The 24,138-nt window shown below is 45.0% G+C and overlaps 1 protein-coding gene across 2 annotated transcripts; it reads right to left on the bottom strand.

The window, feature by feature from the left end:
• Positions 1-208: 208 nt before the first annotated feature.
• Positions 209-24,064, bottom strand: slc43a2a (solute carrier family 43 member 2a). 2 transcript variants are annotated; one of them, XM_076282641.1, is made up of 15 exons: positions 23,912-24,064; positions 21,875-22,099; positions 17,414-17,666; positions 17,148-17,203; positions 16,939-17,015; positions 10,936-11,028; positions 10,717-10,850; positions 10,078-10,283; positions 7,046-7,189; positions 6,263-6,280; positions 5,683-5,809; positions 5,290-5,422; positions 4,823-4,896; positions 4,523-4,646; positions 209-4,151 (listed from the first exon to the last, which is right to left on the bottom strand). In XM_076282641.1, exons 2-15 carry the CDS (start codon positions 22,026-22,028, stop codon positions 3,885-3,887), a joined length of 1,860 nt encoding a protein of 619 aa, XP_076138756.1. In that variant the 5' UTR covers positions 22,029-22,099; positions 23,912-24,064; the 3' UTR covers positions 209-3,884. The 2 variants fall into 2 exon arrangements, with proteins under 2 accessions (XP_076138756.1, XP_076138758.1); XM_076282643.1 differs by lacking the exon at positions 6,263-6,280 and having other exon boundaries at positions 23,912-24,063.
• Positions 24,065-24,138: the final 74 nt, after the last annotated feature.

Raw genomic sequence — 24,138 nt, 5'->3', positions numbered from 1 at the left:
CATTGTATAACAACCCTCATAGTAATAGGTAGCAGCTATATTTTAAATTTTTCAAATGTATTTGTTTTTATTTTTCCTTCCAAGTTGCTGAGGCCCCCCTGGCACCCCTTTGCGGCCCCGGCCCCCACTTTGAAAACCACTGGGCTAGGCTACGTGTCAAAGAGCTATTGTGAGTGAGAGAAGGCCTTATTAAAAATGAAGACATACATTTGTACAAATTACTTTTGGTTTATTTTACATATAATTGATTTTTGTTTCAACAATTACTCAAAATGTCAACCACAGCTACTTTAATATAGGATGACTGATATCATATAAAGACATAACATGTTTTGACACATCAAAAAGAAAGCCTAAAAAAGATGTCAAAATAAACAAAATGCACATGGTACATACAAAAGTCAGGTAAAACATTGGAGTTCAAGATGATGACTCATGACATCAAGAATCTGGTTACTATCCCCATAATTACTCACCATGTCAATAGCCTTTTCCTTTCATACCAGGACACTGTAATGTTTAAAACAGGGGCTAGTTAATGTGTTACATTTACAACGAAACACATGGTTGATTTAAAAAGAGGATGACCATTTAAGGTATGGCAGTGAAAAAGTGCTGAATTTCCCATTCTGAGGGAATGAAAACCATAAACCCACATTCATAGCGCCGGAGTACAGTACTGCATCATTATTTTCTTCCACCTGCAATTTCTAAGCATGTTCAAGCTATTTAAAGCTGTCCTTCTGGGACACATGCACACTATAGTCTACACAGCCCAAATTGTCCATTATTGTCAAAAGATATTCATCCGAAAAGGGTATAAAGATTACGGGTTTGGGGTACCATTGACCTGTTTCTCTGTGTACAGTGTATGTGTGCGCGTGACTGAGAAAGAGAGAGAGAATGACAGCAAGAATGTGAAAGGGGAATGCTACCTCCATGTTTGCTGTCAATTACGACAAGGGTCAGTGACCTGGACATGGATGAACTGATGTAAGAGAACAATAAAAGGAGGAGGGGGTGTTGATGTAGAGTGCAAGCATTTCTCTATTAATACAAAAATAACAAACAGCTTGCATCCCTGACCAAAGACACGTTGGGGGCACAGACCATACTTTTTCTATATTTCACTTTTAACCTGGAGGCTTCTGACTGTGCCTTAACCAATAACATTCATCACGGGACAAATTGGACAAAACTTGATGAGATATTAAAGTGCGTATGTGCCATTCTCTTCTCTCTTTTATTCACTCACTGGACAGGGTGATCATAGTACCCTCTGCACTGTGTACAGGGTATGAGTTAGGTCTAGAGAAACAGGTCTGCTAGGGGATCTATGCATCAAAGTGGGACTCAGCTGGGATAACAAGGTTAAAATGAATGCAGGGAATATGGGCTACTGGGGGAACAACCTTTGCCATAATCCTATTCCCAAAATGTGTGTCGGTACCCCTCTACAGACGGCTGTCTTTGGAAGTGTTTCTGTGAGTGACTGCTGAGCAAAATCCTTGTGAGTCAAGTTTGGAGAAATTCGAGTTGCCCCCAAGGATTTCCAAGGGCAACCCTTTTGTGCTCCCAATACACTATGTTTTAACCTCACAGTTACAAGAGTGTGCATCAAGAATTAGGCACAGATATTCAAGCATCTCTTCAGCTCCCTTTTTTGATAGTTAAAGTATTATTCAAGTTTTTTTTCAAGTACTTTTTTGCCTGAAATGTGAAATGTGGCTCTCAATATGAAAATGTACTGAAGACTGATCTAAAAAGGTTTATAACCTGACCACCATAAAAAAGTGTGTCCATAGTCCTGTAATTACTAAGAAGCACCATTAAGGCTGACACTTTGAAGAGAAAATCTCTATCTTGTTTTGTAAACATAGACAGAAACATGCCCATTCCGTGTAACTCCTAAGGACTTTACCAACTGAGAGCAGGCATGCTTGTGTGTATGCACTTGAGGTTGCAAAACAGTGTAAGTGGAAAAGAGCACTGTAAACTATTCCCAGGTGGCTCACAGAAACACTTATTGCTACATCAAATCCTCCATAACCTCCACTTTACCCAGATAGTATAATGCAGGTCATGGATAAGTGGCAACGATGGTTCATCCTTATCAGCATATCTCTTGTTTAAAAAATCTGAACTATGTAACTGCTTCTTCCGTTTTATCTTTCCAAATAATACACATTGTTGTAAGACAGAAGAAAACTTGAACTGGATCATATTGCAGGTAAAATACCTTTGATAAAATTATTACTGTATAATACCAGATTCCCAGACAGATACAGTATCTGGTGTAGAATACATACACAAAGAATCTCCAGAGAAACGTTAACATACCAGTAACCCTAGGCAACAGCAAAGACAGTAGTATGGCATGATTGAGTAGCTGGGAGAAATGCTCTAATGATTGGTACTCGTCTGTTAACTGTGCAGCTTGTGTCGTGGCACATTATTGCTGGTGAGAAGTTCACTCTATGCCATGCTTTGTGATAAAAGCTTTGGGGAAAAGTAAACACAGAATTTTAACTCCCTGTAAAATATCCACAACGACACTACTGTATGATCAGGTCCACGTTCGACACCCCCCTCCCCCCACCCCAAATCATCAAAAGCATCTGCCTCAGTTCTGCCTCTACCATGACACCAAATGCGGACAGTTAAGTCTTCCCAGATTCCTGGGGTGGTACTGGGAGGCAAAAGAATAGTTTGTAAGGTCTTTATCACTTCTTGAATACAGAACATTCCAAAACTGCACCTCTGCGAGTCATTGCTTTTTTATATTTAAAAGAAAAGGAGCAAGAACACTCTGAGGCAAATGGTGCAGCAAAAAAAACCTGCCAAGAAGCTCAAAACATGCTAGTTTAAAACACCCATTATGTGAAGTGTGTAAACGCTGGAGAACCTTCTGACCAGACTACAATGCCACTTTCTTTGTTCTCTGTTCTAGTTTCTTCTCTGCTAAAGAACCTCTACTGAACATCGATCAAAGCCAGGTAACCCAGTGGATGTTGACGAGAACTGTTCCAAAGGAGACATTTTTTGGCAAGCCAAAGACACATTTTTGGCAAAGTATCAACATTACCGTAGTGATTTCAGAAAATCACTGTAACACCTCAGGGTGAAGACTGGTTTCAAAGTCTAAGTCATCTGAAGCACTTCTGATCATCGGTGTTCAGGCTTCTTGACACTCAGCATTCGAAGACACTCAGTGACTAACTCGGTCTCGACGGGCAGCCCAAACTGACATGGCATGTGGCAGGGCAAGTAGCAGGGGTCACAACAACACACAAGCAGCAAGGGTTGGGGGGGGTCAAGGTCTGTTGTTGAGACGGTCATCTGCCCTTGCTCTGTGACCTTAAGTCTCGTATGAGTTCACTTGTGGCCTCCAAGACTGTCGGCTCTTGTGGTGATTGCAAGATCAATGGTGCTGAGGGCTCAGTGGCTAAATGTGAGATGGGCGAGGGGCTTGTGCAGACGTGGTTTAGTGTCGCCATGTGTTATCGCTTGTGTCGTGTTTCACAGTGAAAGTTGTGTACATCAGTCTTCTCTTCGGAGTATGTAATCTATGTGTATGTGCGCGTGTCTCTTGACAAGAGATGTGGACTCGAGCGTAAGATCTCAAAGGGCAACACTACTGTGTTCCTGATATACTGTGGTTTCAGTGGTATTTGAGTGGTACTTCTGTGAATGTGTGTTTGAGTGTGCAGGAATGTCAGGGTCCATCTGAGAGTAAAAGGGTGAATGACAACTTGGCCTGAGGACCTGGGTAAGTAATCATACACAAGGCCTCAAGCACTCTACTCTCTCTCTTTCACCCTCTGTCCTTCTTTTCTTTGCCTCACCCTCTCACCCTCTCTCACCACATCTCTCCATATCAGACTTTAGACAAAGACATCTTGGTTATCCCCTGGGCTGCCCAGTTCATTGGTGCCATTGATGCCATTGGTGCCAGTGATGCCATTGGTGCCATTGGTGCTAGTGACGCCATTGGTGCCATGAAGGCCACTGTTGCTTTTGCTGATCTTCACGTAGATCTTCGGGTCTTCCTCGCGCTCCTTCTTCTCGCGGCGGAGCTGGCGACTGAAGCACAGGAGGTAGAGGGGCAGGCAGAATCCCAGCATGCTCACCACCAGCAGGCCCACGTTCACCTGTGGGGAACAAACACAAAGGACATTCCAGAAAGGTCCATAAACAGAGACAGACAACAAACTAGGAAAAAAATGAGAATGAACATGTCCTACATGGGATGTGTCACTGGAAAAAGAGATTGTTAACCCTAAAAGGAGTGTTGGGAAATTAACTTTCTAAAGAATATCTGGAATTCAACATAGAATTTTAGAACCTTCAATTGTTGCGGAATGGAATCTTATGTTAGAATGTTAAAAAAACCTACACCTTTAAGACAATCTATGCACATGTGTTGCACAGTCTGTGTATTATTCTTTGTATGGGTATAAATGCAAGTGTGTGTGTGTGTGTGCACATGTACAGTATGTGTGTGTGTGTGTTGCAGTCTCACCCAGAGTGGGTCTCCTTCTAATGGACCCATCATGGCCATGAACAGAGGCTGCTGAAGCAGGGCAAACAGAGCGCTGATGAGAGACTGCATGCCTGTCAGACTGCCAAACTGAGAGGACGGGTAGCTGGAAAGAGAGAAGCAGAGAGTGGAGGAGTGAAAAAGATGCCAGGAAGCGACAACATTAGAATGAACCATTATGTTTTCATTATGTTATGTTATGTTTTCATTATGTTAACATTCAAGCGAGGATAGATCATAGGGATTCCTCAAAAAACTCTGCTATCCCTTTAAAATACTTACACAGCAGCATACAGACCACCAACAGCAGAGTGGATGAAACCCCTTACAATTGTGTGCAAAACGAACGACAGGATCTGAAGAACAAAACCAACACAAACAATTTAATTTAAAAACATCCAGTCACACCATTCCCACTGCAGATACTGTCTGCTGTATTTTTGGAAAGAGCACCATTGTCATTAATAAATGACTAAGGAGAGAGCTGGAGGTGAACTCAGGCAAGGTGCTGCTGGTTGCATGCAGAAACACCACATGGCCACAAGGGAGCAGTACTGTACTTCACATTGCAAGAGCTGCAGTAACATGTGAGTGCTCTGCAGCAGAGTAGTCTCTCTCCAGCCTCCCGCCCGCCTGCCCCCTTGGGTGTTTGGAGTGCATCGAGTGCAACACATGCACCAGAGCGTGTGGCTCCCCGGAACCTCCCCACCCAACCCAACCCAACCCAACCAGACGGACAGGTGAGTCACCTGAAGGGGAAGGTTGGGGATCAGGCACACGAAGCCGAAGCAGACCAGCAGCAAGTTGGTGAAGATGAAGGCGCGTGTGGCGTTGGTGATCTTCTGGATCTGCCGATCGCGCCGCTTAGGCTGAGTAGGGTCCCTGGGAGAAATAAGGACAAATAGAGAGAGAGAGAGAGAGAGAGAGAGAGAGAGAGAGAGAGAGAGATGGGTTACATGGTGCATTTGCTGAATTCCAAGAGGGGTGAGTCATCAACAATCCCTCAACCCTCCAGCACCACGTTAGTGATGTGGTGTGGTGTGGTGTGTGTGTGTGTGTGTGTGTGTGTGTGTGTGTGTGTGTGTGTGTGTAACAAAAGGGGTGCAGATTGGGGCAGGGGGATTCATTATGTAAGAACTCACTTGCTGCCGCCCTTCTCCTCCCCGTCGTCACACTCCTTCATCTTCCAGTCCATGATGTAACCGATCACCGGCGCAGTGAGGAGACACAGGAGCTGCAGCACGCCGAAGATAGAGGTGTACACACTCACTGTAATAGAGAGAGAGAGAGAGAGAGAGAGAAAGGGAGAGAGAGAAAGAGAGGGAGAGGGAGAGATTAGACTTCACTGTGGGTGAGTTCATCTACAAATGACCTCTGGGTTGTGACTAAGGGATGGAGGAAATGATGACTTTGTCCAGGTGGAAAGTGCAGCCATGCTTCCTCATGTCAGAATGAATCAGTGTGTCTCTGTAGTTCAATGGCTAGTGCAAGGTACTGAAAATGCCACATTTACAGCCAGTAAATGTAATTTCCTAGTAAATAAACAAAGCTCTAGCTGATCTATACTCTCTCTATAGCAGAAGCCATTTTACATGAGTGTGTCTCTTAAATAAATAAATGTGTCAGCCAATGTCAAATGAAGGAGAGTGTGTGTGTAATGGACCGGGAGTTGTTCAAAACATGCACATCATCCCCAGCCCGCCCCCGGTTCCCAAGCCTTACCGACTTCCATCCTTTGTACTGCGCAGGCAGTTAGAAAGCCAGCATGATAGAGAAGAGGAGAAAAGAGGAGAGGAGAGAGAGAGAGGAGAGAGCAAACAGAAGGAGGGGGAGACACAGAGGAGACAGAAGCAGAGTGCATTAATAACACTCCTCCGCAGCAAGCGTTACACCGCAGGGCCGGACTCTTCCCTTCCCAATAATCTCATCACATTTAGCTTTACATCGTGGACCAAAACGCACCGATCAGATAAAGCGCTACTGCACAGTCAGCAGAGAGGGGGGGGGGGAAACATATAGGGACAAGCAGAGGGCTGTTAAAGAGGCTGCAGAGAGATTTAGCCTTAATCCGTAGTGCGGCAGTCACCCCAGCACTAAGGCCACCGCTACCAACAGCACTTTCTGAACCACATTTGTTAATGCTATCGCCGTATTGATCCAGGGCTGTCCCACTCACTCACTCAGACTAACACCAGTCCTAGCAGCGCAAACATATACACACAATCAGCAAGGAGGAGGGGGATAGATGGAATGAGAGAGAGAGAGAGAGAGAGAGAGAGAGAGAGAGAAGGGTTTGGCAGGCAGAGTGGGGTGGGGGGAGGTAAACACACTTTCTTATATGAACACACTTTCACTGATCAACTGATTTGGTTCAACTGACCGATTGTCAGACATGCACTGAAACACAGAGAGACATCCACACATTCGTCCAATACATAATATAAACATCCAAATGGTCCCTCCAAACAAACTAACACACACACACACACAGCCATAGGCACATACCTGTGTTGAGGTTGCCATCTGCAAGCGTCTCAAGGATGCTGTTCATGGCCCCCATGTAGAAGATGAGGCGCAGCTGAGTGACACACATGGTGATCAGGCTGAGCATGAAGATGGGGCTGAAGATGCTGCGCATGAACGACTGAGCTGTAGAAACACACACACACACACACACACACACACACGCACACACACACAGAGAGGCAGAGAGAACAGAGAGGGGTTAGGAGGTCTACAGTCTACTTTAAACACCATTAGAAGAAGCATGAATACACCTTCACTGAGTGAAACAATAGCTATATATATGGTTGATTCAAGTTCAAAGTAATGGCATATCAAATCCACCAAGAAGTTCCATTCGAATTCCTTTTGGAATGTAAAGAGTTATGGTTAATGTATTATTTTATTGAGTTGCTTGTTTGTGATACGTGGAGGACTTTTTAGCAGCTGTAGGTGTCTGTCGTGGAAAAGTACCACACCATCCTGAGTGGCCCATATCCTACAGGTTGGGTGGATGTCAGAAGTGTTGTTTGATCAAAGAGAGCGTGTTCGCACGGAAAATTATTCCCTGGGCCCTGGGATGGCAAGACAACGTCCTGGGGGCACTACGATGAGCACCGGGACTGGGAGTTGAGCCGGTTAATAATCCACCCTGCCTCATGCTGTAAACGGACTCAGGTGGCGGTCCAGCGTACGGTGGAAAAAACTCTTTATGGTCGCGTCGCAGCTGCACTGGCCTTTTTATTACCCAGCATTCCAGTAATCCTCCTGAACTCAAGACCCCCATTCTTCCTCTTTCACTCTCTCTGTCTTCCCCTCTCTCTCTCTCTCTCTCACTCCCTCTCTCTCTCTCTCACTCCCTCTCTCTCTCTCTCTCACTCCCTCTCTCCCCACTCCCCTTAATACACAAGTGCTTCATTCATTCACATGGAAATGACATAAAGGGAGTTTCGGCTGTACTCATAATGCTTGTACATGTTTGTAGGATATGACATACTGGCAGTTTCCACTGACCACATTCAGTACTGAGACTATATTAGAAGAGGCACTAGAATGGTGGTGTAATGGAAAAGTCACTGTACTGTACTGGCTGACTGCTGTAATGTACTGCTGAGCCAGCTGGGAGGGGCTGCAACAAGAGGAATGCAAGAAACTCCACAACACCCTCACCACCCCACCCCCATCTACCACCATTACCCTCTATTACACAAATGTGCAGCAGCTCCAGCTGTGTTATTAAAAAAGCCGCTGGCCCTCCACATCATTACCCATCGCACCCCTCAGCCTGGCCGGAGTCAGCAACAACCCCTCCACCACCAACAACACCACCACCACCACCAACTCCACCACCGTGGTCTCAATGCCCCGCCAACCTTGGCTCCAAGCACACTGCCACATTTGAAGGCTTCTAGGAAAGCGGTCTGAATCGATTGCACGGTCCGTTTGGTCTGAGAAGGCTCAACAAGGGACCCCGCTGGGAGTCAGAGACCCTCCCGCCGCCAACCAGGGGAGGTGAAGAGGCCACTTTTATTTTGATGCCGGGGCTCCGGCGACTTGTGGCTAATCGTATGGTACATATCTGGGTTAGTGATGCCAAAGTGCATAGAGATCCTATGCATGCATCACACAGCTCACTGTAGCCTCGGTGACCCCATACGCTTGTTCATTACTGAGGAGACCCCCCACCCCACTCTCCCACACCAACACAAATCCATGGCCATTAACCCCAAACACAGCCTCCCTGCTGGCTAGGCCATGGGTTCACAGTTGGCATCCCTACTCAGTGGGATTTTGATAAGCGCAGCAAATATTTACATTCCAGTTTTTGTTTTATCTATTTTCGTCTGTTTGGTATTTTGGCCCATGCCTGTCGTTGGGTACTGAGTAGGCAGTCTTTGTGTGTCACTTCGCAGTGAGACAGGTTGCTGGCAGAAGGTTTGGCTCGTGCCCCACTGTCTTTGAATGGCGTGTTTATAAGGCTGCCGTTTGCCAAGTCACTTAGGCAGAGATTGAGGGCCTTGCTACCATGGAAACATGCAACAGTTTAAGAGTAAATCTTTTGTTTTTGTGGAGTGGAACCTTCTGAAAAGACCTCAACAGACCCCTGCCTGTATGACTTCAATTCACCAACAGTTGTATTACTCTTAAAGAAAAACAAAATGGATTTATGGATGGTCTATCCATTTTGGATGGTCTTTGAGGTTTTGGCACTGTTCATTTAAGAGACAAGATTGATGATAATTTGTGTCCATGTCCTGGTGAGTCTCATAAATCTACAGAGAAGGAGGCGTGTGATGGCTGCCTCTCAGATCCTTACCACAAAGAACTCAAACATGATGGCTTGCAACTGCATGATCTCGTCACTAAATGGTGTTTTTATATGAATTAAGATTTTAAATAATTTAGACTAGGAAAACCTACTCCTTTGTGCTTACATTAGAAATGAGTGGATGTGTGTGTGTGTGTGTGTGTGTGTGTGTGTGTGTGTGTGTGTGTGTGTGTGTGTGTGTGTGTGTGTGTGTGTTTTAAACAACAAACAAACAAACAAACAAAAAAACATCTCGGTATTGTGCAGAGAACTGATAACAAACCACAGACAGCCAAGGTCGGTCAAACAGCTGGGAAATGGCAGACGACCAACAAAAACACCTGGAGTCACAGAGACTGTGACAACTGTAAACAAACCCTGTGATGTCTATGTTTCCATGACTTCCTTTAGATCAATGAGTACATATGACAAACAAAGAGTGAATAGTAAATAAAATGAGAGAACCTTGTCCTCTGTACAATAATTATTAGTAATAATTAGTACAATAATTCCTGTTAACCTTATGGCTTATTTTGTTTAGCATATTTTACTTGTTCTGTAAACACAACCAGTGTATCTTTCTTATGAAAGATGTTCTATTTGGTTCAATTAAACTCTTATTTTATACTTATATAAACTTATATATACTTATTATACTCCTTTTTCTCGAAACTGCTATGGTGTTAGGGCTATACTGACAAGGAGCAGGGAATGATCTGATTCTTACTTTCATCCTCAGCCTTGCACTGGACCTCAAGGTCTACGGTGGAGAGACAGAGCTTGTTGCCCTCCTGAGTGGCCAGCCTCTCTGAGTGGTGGTGCTTCAGGGAGTTCCCCACGCTGAGGCGACGGCCCACAGTGGTCACCTGCCTGTAGAACTGCTTTCCGGTGATCTTGTGGTCGAAGCCCAGCCAGCTGAACTTGATCTTCACACTGAGGAAGAAGCAGCGCAAGAGGCAAAGACAGATAAGTGGGACGACAGGGACATGTTTTCTCCTAACTTATTTACACTGTGGACGGGGTAGCCTGACACGTTTGCAGATTAACTAAGCCTTTAGGAATGCTGCAAGTCTTCTATTGGACTACATAGCCTTTCTTAGGGCTGAGCTACACCAGGCGCGTAACTGAAGCGTTCCATTCGCGTTCCATTGGCGTTGCGTCTGCTGCAACAATAAGCTTCCATTATAATCAATGGAAATAGCTACACCAGACGAGACAGTGGGGCGTACGTTAGAAAAAATTAAGACCATTCATCTAAAATGGATTTTACGCGTTGCGAACGGACCACTGTTTCACTGACAATGATGTGGGAATGGTATCTTGGGTAAACAGGGTTTGTGGGTTTGTGTGTGTGTTGTACTCTTACGTGTAGTCCATATCCTCTGGACCAGGGAAGGGCTCAAGGGGCCAGTTGAAGAAGCAGTTGATGAAGACCAGGCCAGCGCAACCAGCCCACACCAAGAGGATGGTGATGAGGGCCACGCCCAAATCATAAATCACCTGTGGAAGAACAGCCAATCGTGTTAATGTTTCTACGGCGACACGTGTGAGACTTTTAGCATTAGCTCAGGAAAGGGAAGCACACCATAATTCCGGGGAAGGTGACAGCAGAGGAGGCGTAGGAGCCGATCATGAGAGAGATGAATGTCGATCGGAGGTCACCAAACATGTTCGGCAGCTAGAGGGAGGCAAAGAGATGGGCAGACAGAGAGAGAAACAGAGAGAGAGATTTCATGTGGTCAAATTCAAACAGGTCTGCTGCTTAAGTGTATACACATTTCCCCCCACTCCCCAAACGCTGACAGGGAAACTCATTTAGCAACGGCGTGACAGTGACAGTTAAACAATTCTGAGATTCAAGTGTCCTCCAAAGTGTTAACTTGGAGGTCAACAACATGGTGGGTGGAGCCCCTCATTGGTGATTAATAGCCTGACATCAACATTTACAGCAGACTGTGGTGGAGAGGACAGCTTGCATAACAACCTTTCTGCTTTATCTCAAAACCCTGAGCACAGACTGTTCCCTGCCTCGACATGTAAACACCTAACACAAAAGGCTGCAAGCAAAGTGAGAGTGAGAAAAGAGATAGAGAGACAGAGACAGGTGATAGAGAGACAGAGAAAGTGAGAGAGGAAGGGGGTGGTAGGGGGAGAGAGCGACAACGTTTGAAACAAAGAAAAAAGAGGAAGGAAATAACTTGATACAACTTCAGCAGCTATCTCTATCATAAACATATCAGACTCAACTGGGCTTGTCATTGTGACCTGTATTGCAATACCACTCCTCCAAGAATTCCCACTGTTTCCAAGAATTCCCCCAAAACAATGCATCCTTCCCCAGCATCCCCCTCCATTCTCAGCATGGTCTCTGCTAGTTAAAAGCAGGAATGAACTCCTTCTCCTGGCCCCAGCAGTCATCATTTACCACTTCTAATTGGAGTAAAGGTTAGCCAGGGTGGGCCCGTAAAACCTCTGGGATGACAGTTACACTAACAGTCTCACAGCAGTCTCGGGGTGTGGTGAGGAGAAGAAAAGCCCTCATGTGACAATCGTGTGTGTGTGTGTGTGTGTGTGTGTGTGTGTGTGTGTGTGTGTGTGTGTGTGAGTAAACTGACTTCAGCATGTGGAGGAAGAGAGATGCTGATGAGGGGGGAAATCGCAAGGCAAGAGACGGAACAGAGAGAGAGAGTGGAAGAACTGTTTTTTGCTTTTTTTTGGTGGTGTTTGCGAAACGTCTGCCCTGGTCATGAGAGACCACTGAGTGGTGCGTCAACAGGCTTGACACAGCACTGAGATGGAACACGGCGAAAAAAGGCTGCAACGGTTTTTGCCTCCGAGGCAGATTTCTGTATCTCAGTCCCCACTTCTCTTTCCAAAGCGACTGACAGTCACGCGAAGGTGAGATGGGCGGGGTGAGACGACTCTCAGAGAGCAGTCAACACAGGAACAACTGCCTGAGCTCACCTACTTTTCTGCCTAACAGATTTCTCACTCTGTTCACCACACACAAAATGGAATACGAAAGCCTTTTGATTGAGACGGGTGTAATTACAGTCGTCTAGTAGTGTGTATGCGCAACGTTTTAAAAAAAGAACAGATAAGATGTTCAGATGGGAACTGTGGAATTGAGCTCCGAGGCTTCTCAGACAAAGAGCCCATTTGTCCTCTGTGTGTAATCAATGTGAGCTAAACACAGGAGAGTGGACTAAGGAAGGACACCCCGGTCCATCCCCTCCACAGGTTATATGGCTGCTGCTGCTGATGGCACCAATCTATAGCTTCGGTCAGCAGACAGAATGTCTGGATGACGGCGTTTTTTACACTTGCGTGAGAGGTCCGAGTGATGCTGCTGTTCCTCTTTTTCTCTTCTCGCTCAATCTAGGTCAGACAGGCTCTGGGGGTCTGTGTCTGGCTTGAGCTGTCTGTGGCTCTGCGCTAACCTAGGCACACAGAGTTTGCATTTGGCAAGGTCAAACCTTTACCTGTGGGCCCCCCGGCTGTGAAAGGGCCCCATGTGTTCGCTGCTGTCAGGCAAGACTACGGGCAGTGTGGTGCGATGGTGACAGGGGTAAATGATTGCACGGCTGTGTCCTCTTTACCTTTTTGCATTCCTCGCTGACCTCACGCAATCAGTTTGTCTTGAACAGAGCGGAGCCCTGACTCCAGTGTTGAGCTCTCACTGAACTTACGCTGAGCTAACACTGAACTTACGCTGAGCTAACACTGAACTTATACTGAGCTAACACTGAGCTTACGCTGAGCTAACACTGAGTCTGTAGCTTTGGACATGCTGTCAGTGACGTGCTGTGATAGGGGTATGTTATATGTTATATATATATGCATAGATCAGATTAAATTGTTCAGAGAACAAGACAGAGTGAGGATATGTGGTTAAACGAAAGTGTCAACAATATCAGTGGCTGGTTTTAAACTCATAAACTCAACTCATATAACTCATGTCATAGAGGCCGACTGTACATACTATGAGAGAGTATTTGAGCGCTAGCACTTGTGATGCAATTATGGATTTTTTCATTCTAGGGTGGAAAAAGTTGAAATTTGCTGAAGGGCAGATTAGTAAACCTTGGTAGCTCTCATTTTCCATTCGGTATTTCATGAGCCTTCGCAAGGTTCCTTTACATGTTGTCTCCCCTCCATAGCTTTTTAATCCCATATACATGGAATGGCCTTTGTAATGGCCTTCGTAGTGCACAAAAATGGTGTGTTGTTGAGCCTAAATGTGATAATACACAAGGAGATGTTTCTAGAAGAGACAAACACATTTGACACTCTCACTTTGTGTTCTACTCCTCCATGAAAACATTCCTTCACTAATTGAGATCATTTAGAAAACCTCACATGTTTTGCTGAAATGTTTTTTTTTTTCTTTTTTTATGGGCCAAGGCTGCTGTGGAAACTGAAATGTTCCCAACACTCCCACCACCAGCCACAGACAACAAGTGTGCAGCACAGGCAGAACTGCAACAGTGAGGGGATGAGAGGAGCAGAGAGGGGGAGAGAAAGGGAAGTGAGAAAGATGTGCTCAGCTGTGGAGAACCGGTCCACACTGGCCAGCACCCGACCTACAAGACCTCAAGCCTTTCCATGAGTCAACAGCTCAGCGAAAGTGGAACTGAGACTAATTCCACACTGACCCTCGCTTATCTCCAGTTTCCCAGCAGGCCCCTAGCAATGACCATGGAGAATGATCACTGGAGCACGGAACTGAAGTCAACACAAAGTATAGGTCTTGCTTGCCCTAGTTCTCCTTCCTCTCACCGACTGTCATGGTGGTCCGTTTCATGACCTTTAGTTGCAGTATCAGGTCAGTACTTCTATTTAAGTGCTGTTGATGTGGTCAGCACCTAGTGTCTGGTCCACAACGGCACAGTCATTTTCATTCATCATCTAGGTTAAAGCCATATTCATCATGTACTCCCATTGCCCTGACCCCCCCACCCACCCCCTCATCCAGAGTGGCACAACTCCTCTCTTCTAAATTTACCTTTCATGGACTGTTCCTAGGAAATCACATGGAATAACCACCTACTATAAACTGTGACAGGGCTTGGCTAAGTTGAGGAAGAAGGGATTGAACCCAGGGATAGGGCTTTATGGGCCAGTGGAGTGCTGGAGCGGATTACCAGTGCAGTGGACTGATTAGTGGGACACAGTGTCCAGAAATATATCATACACAGCAGAGTCATTACAAGAGTGTGTGTGTTTATTTGCGTGCTTTGTTTACGCGCTAAACAGCTGAGTCGGAAGCCTGTGGCCAGGGAAGAGAATTTGGGAGTGGGTGGTGGTGACTGGCTTGCTGGCATGATTGGGGGTGGGCATAAAGGGCACACACACACGCACACACACACACACACACGCACACACACGCGCACACACACACACACACACACACACGCACACACGCACGCACGCACGCACGCACACACACACACACACTCAGGCAACAACAGCAGAGGGATCAGTAACAAACAGCTGTGTCAGGTTACTGAAGAGTGGGTTAAAAAAAAAAGAACAGCCTGAAGTGTTCTCTGATCGCTCCGTTTCGTGGGAGTCACTCTCTCCCCCTGTCCCTGGGCCCGGCACTCCCACACTTGTTTACGGCTTTCTGGGAGGGTGCACTGCTGAGTGGGCACACACAGAAAGGGAGAGAACCGGAGAGCTCCAGCCTGGTACCGGGAAAGGTGCGGAAACCAGACGAGCCAAATTTGGAAAGGGAGCGCGAGGGGAAAGAGCGGAGCGAGAGATGACGGAGGAAACAAGAGGAAGAGGAAAAGGGAGGAGGGGGCACAAGCACAGCGTCGAGACCAGGGAAATGAGAGATGTGCGGATAAAGGCCACTCTATTGTCGAGATCGCACTCAAGCCAAGATATCTATCACACTTGTTTAACTTAACAGAGGTGGCCATTTTAATACTGTGCACGATGCTACATTGCTACATTCAATAGAAAGAACAGAGAGGCCATTTTCCAAAGGCTGTCAGTGATAGAGACGCACAGACACAAAGAGAGGAGCACACGTAAATATGACCCCACTGATCAGCATGTGTAAAATACACAGTTATTCGAAGGAGTGCTTGCAGTGCAGGGTTGCCGTGGAGAGGTTACTGGAACAAAGCAGCTGCAATAACAAATCATTCTGTTCCCTGGAGCGAGCACACGCATACACACTCACACACACACAGAGAGAGATACACACGTACGAGCGTGTGCTCGCCCCTACAAACAGTCTCGCACGTGCTGAAACTGAACTCTGGGAGGGAGCTCAAACAGGCTGAGGCATGTGTCATGGGAGTACCATCGCAAAAGAGCACAAAAACAAACCCATTTGCCTTGGCGTCAGGGTTAGGGTAAGGGAACCTGTTAGTTTGCTCTACTTCATTGTTTTTTTGTCAGGCACAAAAAAGACAGCACGTCACTCAAAACACTGGGGACTGGAAGACCCAGCAGAAGTGGGGCAAGGGTTGCAGCAGCAGCCGCAGCAGCAGCAGCAGCAGAAGCACAGCTATCAACAACACTGACTTCCTGTTTACGTCAACTGAGCTTACGTCCTGTTCTGAGAAGCATTTGGAGTGGGGGCTAGTCTGCCTAGTGGGTTCCAAATAACATTGACTAGTGAACTCTCATAGGGGTGTGTATGAACAGTGTAGTGTGTGACAAACAGCTAGAACCAAAATGCTAGTTTAGCATTTGCTAGTTTAAAATCTGGCCATGCAGTCATAGATGCATGCATGAAAAGGATAATGTAAAACGCAACAAGTACTGCAAATGTACAATATCTGGTCAGTCAGTCTATTCAGCCAACTCAGTGATGAGGTAGCCTCAGGAGTCAAAGCAAGCCACATATCATACCAGGTCATGTATATCTGGCATGAAATGTAAAGCCAAATACAGGCTTTACTAGGAAGAAGTAAACGATGATCCATTTATTCATTAATTTAAAGTGCTCTACAGAAAAAGTGAATATTCATTAACAAGTGAAAATGTGATTCAAATCTTTATTCAAAGCAAACTCGGCCATTTGAACAGAATCTAGAATACGGTCTAAAGTTGTTGATTTTAGTGATGGCAGACTCATTGAAAAGAATGAGCAGGTTTAATCTGACATTGCACAATATTGGCTGCCTGTCTGGTGCACAGCGAAGCCCTGGTCTATTTTGAGGATGAATAAATGATGACGAGGGGTCTTTTTTTGGGTTCCCGTAAGGAAAGCGGCTATGCTGAATAATGCATCTCCAGTGCACAGAGGCACGTGGGCTACTCAAGACACACCCTGTGAGTGAGTGGGCTCACTCCACGACACACACTTGTGTGCATACAGATGAAGAGATGAACACACATACACACACACACACACACACACAGACGCGCACATACACGTGCGCACACACACCACACACACGTATACACTAGCTGGGGATTTCTTCACTTCCCTTCTAAAGAGGCTGTGTGTGTGTGTGTGTGTGTGTGTGTGTGTGTGTGTGTGTGTGTGTGTGTGTGTGTGTGTGTGTGTGTGTGTGTGTGAGTGAGTGGTGCAGAGGAGTGGTTCATCACATCCCCAGTCACTTACTGTCAGGGAGGTGAAGGTCATGCACATCCCTCCGAAGCCATTCAGTGCCAGAGCGAAAAAGATGAGAACGGACAGATCTGGGGAGAGACAGACAGGTTACCTCGACACAGAGAGCGAACAGAGATGACCCAAACAGAGATGGCCCAAACAGAGATGGCCCAAACGGACCAAATCTTACAACACAAGAGAGTGGAGAGAGTGGTACGTACTGTTTGGATCACTCGCTCCATAAGCAATCAGGATACAAGAAAAGGCAAAACAGGTACTGAAAACACAAAATGAAATGAATTACGCTGGGTTTTTGATTCATCATTTACGTAAACATGGTACTATCTATTGCCATTAAATTCTAGCAGAAGCACAAAAAATATCTATCACAAAATCCATGAATTAGTTCTGGCTTTGTATTGAACTTAGAGCATATCACTATTTTCTCCCACAGAATTCTGGCGGAGGGGTCACAGGGTTGCCTCACCTGCCCAGCAGGCGCAGTTTGCGTGGGCCGTATTTGTCCATGACGATGCCCAGGGGCAGAGTGATGGCACTCAGCAGGAAGGAGCCCACAGTGAAGGCCAGGTTCAGCATCTCATCCTGGTCCTTGCACACTGGCCACCCTCGAAGCTTCAGGGGTTCCTCCTCAGCTTTCTCTGCAGCGTCCATGCCCTGGTCGTCTGAGGACTGATTGATGGCCGACGAGGACTGATTGAGCTGACTGTCTGAGCTGTTCCCTGTCAGATCCAGGAGGATAAGAGAACACCTGAGATGTGCTGTGTGTCTGCCATCACTAAAATCAACAACTTTAGACCGTATTCTAGATTCTGTTCAAATGGCCGAGTTTGCTTTGAATAAAGATTTGAATCACATTTTCACTTGTTAATGAATATTCACTTTTTCTGTAGAGCACTTTAAATTAATGAATAAATGGATCATCGTTTACTTCTTCCTAGTAAAGCCTGTATTTGGCTTTACATTTCATGCCAGATATACATGACCTGGTATGATATGTGGCTTGCTTTGACTCCTGAGGCTACCTGAGGCAGTTGGATTACCAGCCTAGGGGTATGGTGTAGGCATATGTGAAATTGTGACCCTGTTGCTGCCACAGAGTAATGTTCCCAGAGGGGGGTGACTGGAGCGAAAGGTCACATACAGAAACAGCAACAAATAAACAGATGGGTAACGTGTTAAGAGCCGTCCACGCCAGGAACAATAATTATAATGATAACTGCAAAAAAGTATCACTCTAGCTAATATGATTGACAACGTCCACATATAAACTATACCGATAACAGCATGAAGAACTATATTGATGGGGACCACTTTCAGAGTGATTTTGAGAACAATAAAAAGATAACAGCCAATCAGAATCCATCAACTTGTAGACACTACATTCAACAGCAGGGGAGACTTTCCTTATTGGTGGTCAGTGTGGACACTTTTATCGTCAAACAGTAGTTACAATTATCTTTATAGTTATCATTCCTGGTGTGACCGGCCCTTTAGTGCTCTTGGGCCAATGGGCTGCCTGTTCCTGCAGAGGCTAGGCCATGGCTTTGCCTCCCGCCCTAATTTTATGGGGCTTTCATAATGACGTCTTATTTGCGATCTGATATCCTGCTGCTCTTCCAATGCTGCCCTGAAGAGCCAGACTTTGCAGATGGCTACATTTCACTCCCTCCGAGTGGTCTAACTGTTCTTCTACCAGGCTATTTTTAGTTGCATCCTGATGATACTGTGCTGTGGTATTGAAGATTGCATTTGAATATTTGTGACTTGTTTTGAGCGTCTATGTGTGTAGGCGGTAAGGACAAAACTGACACACAAAAAAAAAGGACACAATGTCTGTGTGTGCTTTTCAAAGAAGATGACAAACAACTGCAAGACCAGCAGAACTTGGTCAACAGCGGTTGTGTTTGCCGAGACTTCTCCGAGATGTAACAGGAGCTACATGGGACCTGAGTGGTGACCTAGCAATGGGTTACTAGACTGCAAACAGCAGCTGGGCAGTGTGGGCCTGGCTGGGTATTAAGGACTTATTGAGCTGTGCTGAGTCAATAAGGAAGACGCCTTGAGTACCTGCAGGGTCATACTCTCTTATCTGTTTAAGCTATGCCCCTCAGCTCACTGACACACACAGTCATCATGGACACAGCACAATTATTCAACACCTTGCCTAGAAGAAGAGCTGCCATTTATAACTGTTTCTAGCAACATTTTTAAACTTCTACATTGGCAGAACTAGTCAATAGGTGAACATGGTCTTGATTATTTATAATGACTAATACTGAGGCTTTGGCTTGAAAAGGAAAGATTTTTAATCATGTATTGAAAAGATTTGTTTTATTCTTGCTATTGATTTTTTAAGTCGCAGTGCAATGCTGTATTACAGCGACAGATGAGTTTATGTTTAAGTGTTGAACAAAGCAACCCATTGTCACACAGGGGCCTTAATCAATAGCACCATTATCTCATGTAGAAGGAGCAGCAAGAATTAGGGTCATCTCCTGGAGTATGTGTGTGTATATGTGGGAAGGGGGGGGGGGGGGGTAGTCAACTTTTAGGACTCTAGAAAGTAGTGGGTGGGGGTGGGGGTGGGGGTGTAGACTGGATGTAGGGCACAGGATGGAGAGAGTTAGCCGGTCGTTTGAAATAGCACTCATGGCAAATTCTCAGCTTCCTGAGAAGTCTAATGTGTGGAAGACCAACTCAGTCACTCCAGCTATGTGCTGACAACAGCCCCCCTGGTTCATTACAGAAGGAACAGAGAAGTGATCGTGAGAGTGTGTCATGTTCGGAAAGAAGGGCGTTGTATCATAGGTTTGTGGTTGCATTATGCGGAATGACTAAGAAATATGTGTGGTCACTGCTGATAAAGTATCCTGACCACCACCACTATATATAAAAAAATCTCTGGCTAAAGCTTGGAATGTTTTGCTGAAAATGTGTCACTCCATTGCAAACTCTTGGTGGGCCGTGTTTGTCAAATTGTTCATCTGATAAATAGCACTGAGGGCAGGCGAGGAAACACAGAAGCAGGTTAGAATGTGCCCCTCACACTTCACACGTGCACGTTGACCACAAACTGCGGGGCAGCAGCCTGGTGAGGAATGAAAACTCTCTGGTCCGAACGAGCTCACCAGCGCGCTGTGACAAGACACAAGACAGCGTTGTCCGTCCACACCCTGTCTGTGTCGCCTCAGAGACACACATATCCCCCATCACCCCCACCAGACACATGATTGATGGAGCGAGGGCTGGGGGGTGGGGGGGTTACTTCTTGTTTAACTGGTCCTAGAGGTGCCTCAAAAGGATATCTGCTGACTCCATTCCTGTGAATGGACGAAACACTCAGCAGAGGACAGAGACGGCTTGGCAGAGAAGACAGCCTCGCTCTACCGCAGAGGACTGTGAAACCTCAAACCCTTGTCAACAGATCTGACTGATTAAAAAACACTTTGCAGTGACTTGACACTATCTGCCGCCATGTAGCGAAAAAAAAATAACAGAACAAAACAAAAAGCATTTTCTTTCTTGCAGACAGGGGAAGTGGCTTGGAGGGTGTCAAAGTGAAATGGTCAAAAAGAAAACAGTGTGAACCCAGTAACCAACAGGGTTGATTCTGATAGTGTCCTGATGCATTACCCATTATAAGGTCTCTTAAAAGGATTAGACCAACAAAAGGACTCTGTGGTGAAAAAAAGAGAAGCACAGGCAAAAAGCATGCATTCATGTCAGCTCTTATTTGGCACGAGAGCAATTTTACACTTGGTTTGAAACCACTGATGGTTTCCAGGTACAATCTCTTTGAGCAACAACAAAAGAACATATATTCTAAAGAAGATGATAAGAGAAAATTTCAACTGATCAAAGGTAGCTTTTGATAGCACTAGACTAGTAAATTATCATTTGACCCACATACATGCATCGAGACACTGACAAGAGACACTAGGGTATTGTGAGGATGGGAAATTAAAAAGCATTTGATGTGTTTTTTACACTAATCTACTAATCGGTCAGTTCTTAGAATGTAAAGAACTCATTTTGGGATTAGCAAAGTTTGCATAGAATCAAAATAAACAACAGTATTTACTTGTTTTGTCTCTCAGAATTAGTGTGTAAAAATGCTGCCAAAGTCTGCAGTGTCGTTGGGCAGAATTAGGGACTTTAGGCAAGCTGATCACTATCACATTGTTTTTCCTCTAGACTCTGTTGACTGCCTGACACATTGGGGGTAGATTTATATAAAAACAAATCTGTAATTGAGAAAATTCTGGTAATCTGATCAACTACAAAGGTAAACACTTGCGTAATACTCTAATATGTTCCCTGTTTGTGATGGATTGGTGCTTAGGCAGTGAACTTGCAGTGTATAATATTGACTTTTGATAGAATTGAAATTACAGTTCAATGTCAGACTGACATGCAGTCAGACGAAGAACCGATATATTTTTACTGACTTCTAAACAAAAGTTGGCTCATGGTGGTTTGGCAGGTGACTAGGAGCATTATGTCACCTTTATTCAAGCATCAATTAATCAGTGATTTACTTTAGATGCTATTATGACTCCAAGTAGGTGAAAGAGCAAGGGTGCCCTTCAATGCAAAAGAGGGTAGCGTTGCAGGTGGGAAGGTGCAATTAGAATGAATTAAGATCTTTGTCAAAGTACCTGTAGGGTGCCACATTCCTATGGCATTTTTGACCTAATTGTGTTAGTGTATTCAAACAAAGCCTTCAGCTGAAGTAACTAACAGATTGCTTTGTGAAGTCACATCATGTATTATTCAATTATACATTTACATAAATGATATGTTGGGTAGGTCACGGAGATTCATCCTTGCTACACTTTAAAACTAAATTTAGATTGTGCATTTGTCCAAAGAACTTAATAATCACGGTGATGTTTTCATGTGCTTGCTGCTGTCCATCACATCTTACCAGAACAGAGGTATGAGTAGAAGCCTTCAGACTTGAGCATGATCAGCAGGGAACCCCATCCTAGCAGCACAGCAGAGAAAAGCAGGTTCTCGATCACCGCTGTTACGGCCATCCACCAGCGCCTGGAAACAGCTGTGCGCAGTGACGGAGCCATCTTTACACACTCAAGGGGGGCAGATGTGTGCAATAGGTGGAGGGAGCGTTGGTCAGCAAAGAAAGTCAAGCCTGAAATATAGAGCACAAGAATCTTAAGCATCATAATGTTGGGCTAAAACATTGTGTTAGTCTTTTTAAGACATGTATTACAGTATTTAATACAGTTGTTTATCACAACAAACATGTTGTGTCTAATGCAGGATCACAGGGCTGAATAATAATCAGACCCTGCATCCAACCGACTGCGAGTCTTTTTCTCGAGAAACTCTTTCTGGCTTATTTGGTTGTTTTGGGGGTCCCCCTTTGTTCAGTTCTGCTAAGATGAAAAACATTGCACAAACAAGAAACAGCCCAGATATCCTCCGCGCGTGTGGAAACCTCTATACCCCACCCATTGGTGCGACTAACCCCACCCTTGCGGTTGCTGATTGGTGCTAGATTACAAACTCCTCCCCCATTTGCAGCTGGTAATGCAGGGACAGAGAGAGACTCCACGTGAGGCCAAGATCTAGCCGGTTCGAACCAGTACGGCGCGAGATTCAGTGGCAGCCCCCTTATCATTCTTCACTGGTGATGCTCAGAGCGCACAATAGCATCACGGTGAGCAGTACTAACTTAGACAATGTCATATACGGTAGATATATTTTTAAAACGCAATAAATTATGTTGTTTTCAACTGTTTCCATTACGATTTCGATAACATTTATTTGAGTGCGGCAATTAACCATTTAATCCTTATAGCCACAGATTACTAAACTGTACTGCAGCAAAGATGTTCTGAGAAACATGGTTATATTGAATAGACGTTGTAAGACAAAGCTATTTTGTCCTGCGAGAGCTCTAAAAACTGGTCTGAACTGGACATGAATCATCAGCCCCTGCGCCTGTAACCCACTCCCCACCCCCCCGTCTCCATTCACATGCACATTAAGCTCAGCTGTTCCCTGAATATCATCACTGCTGGCAAAAACATTCGACCGAGGACACAATGTCAACATTATACTTCCTTGTTTTCGGGTTGACCCTGGCTCCTGTTTACGATGCTCCTTAGGCTTTGCGCTCGCGGGTATACCATTTTTTCTGAAGTGTCTGTTATGAACCGTTCACAACAGCGGGCTACATAACATGCACCTAATTTCTCCCTAGAGATTGCACTTAATGATTAGTATTTGCAATATCACATTGTAAGGATACAGTGGTAATCACACAATATTAGGAACCTAATGACAGCGAAACCTATTGTTCAGGTCCTATGCATTTAGCACTATATTTACGCATGGGCTTACCTTCCGATTAATTTAGTGTGAACACATTCGTACTTTATTTAAATGAACCTTTAGTCATTAACATCAACACGAAATAGGTTGAGATGGACACAAAGAATGTCAATACAAGGAACCCACGTACGAGTCCACTCCAGCTCAAAATATGCTATATTTGCATCCGCCTATGGATAGTTTACAGAACCCGGCTTAGTATGCTAATAGAAGTTGCAGGAGACAATGAAAACATCTCGATGACGACAACTGTACATCATCTGATAGCCCAAAGCACAAATTTAGAAATCCAATCGATGAATCAGAAATCCTGAGACATAGTTAGTTAGTCTGCAATAACTTCTTTTGGTGAGAAATATTGTTACCATTCATTACAAGAGGTAATGCAACATACAATCAATACAATCTTTGTCATGACATTGACCACAGAATGGAAAACAGAATGGTAAAATGGTATAATTGTATAATTGACCATTACAATTGTACTCCATATTAGTATGGTATTTCAAATACTGAGAACTATGCTACATGACACAGCAGTGTCTGTTATACTGTAGCCAAGTTTCACACCAGAGCATCCTTGTAAGCAGAGAGCGGCTCATACCTGCTTGACAGGGATCCCTCACCAAACCGTTGATATCCCTCTCGTTGAAGGTGAAGATGTAGAGCTGGTGCCACTTAATAAATCATGCAGATATACATCAACTAACACTGTCTTTGGTTTCTATACTTCAGTTCATTCTTTCATCTCAGATTCCTGGATTTATATTTTCACTGTTCGCTACACAAACAAGCCAACGCCGCCATTGGTCGACTGCTGAGCTAGAGACG

This window comes from Alosa pseudoharengus, unplaced genomic scaffold (assembly GCF_046254945.1).
Source record: "Alosa pseudoharengus isolate Yale_2024_CS ecotype anadromous, Long Island Sound unplaced genomic scaffold, YU_APseudo_1.1 YU_APseudo_1.1_scf_13, whole genome shotgun sequence".
Classification (NCBI taxonomy): domain Eukaryota; kingdom Metazoa; phylum Chordata; class Actinopteri; order Clupeiformes; family Clupeidae; genus Alosa; species Alosa pseudoharengus.
Note: the sequence above shows the minus strand (reverse complement) of the source record. Positions and strands in the feature narration are given on the sequence as shown.

Coding starts and splice junctions, on each gene's coding strand:
- slc43a2a (XM_076282641.1), bottom strand. CDS start 22,028: ATGGCTCCGTCACTGCGCACAGCTGTTTCCAGGCGCTGGTGGATGGCC. Junction 11,029..16,938: donor TGACCTTCACCTCCCTGACA/GTAAGTGACTGG, acceptor GCCTCCCTCTAG/CTGCCGAACATGTTTGGTGA. Junction 4,897..5,289: donor TCCCCAACCTTCCCCTTCAG/GTGACTCACCTG, acceptor TTTGTTCTTCAG/ATCCTGTCGTTCGTTTTGCA.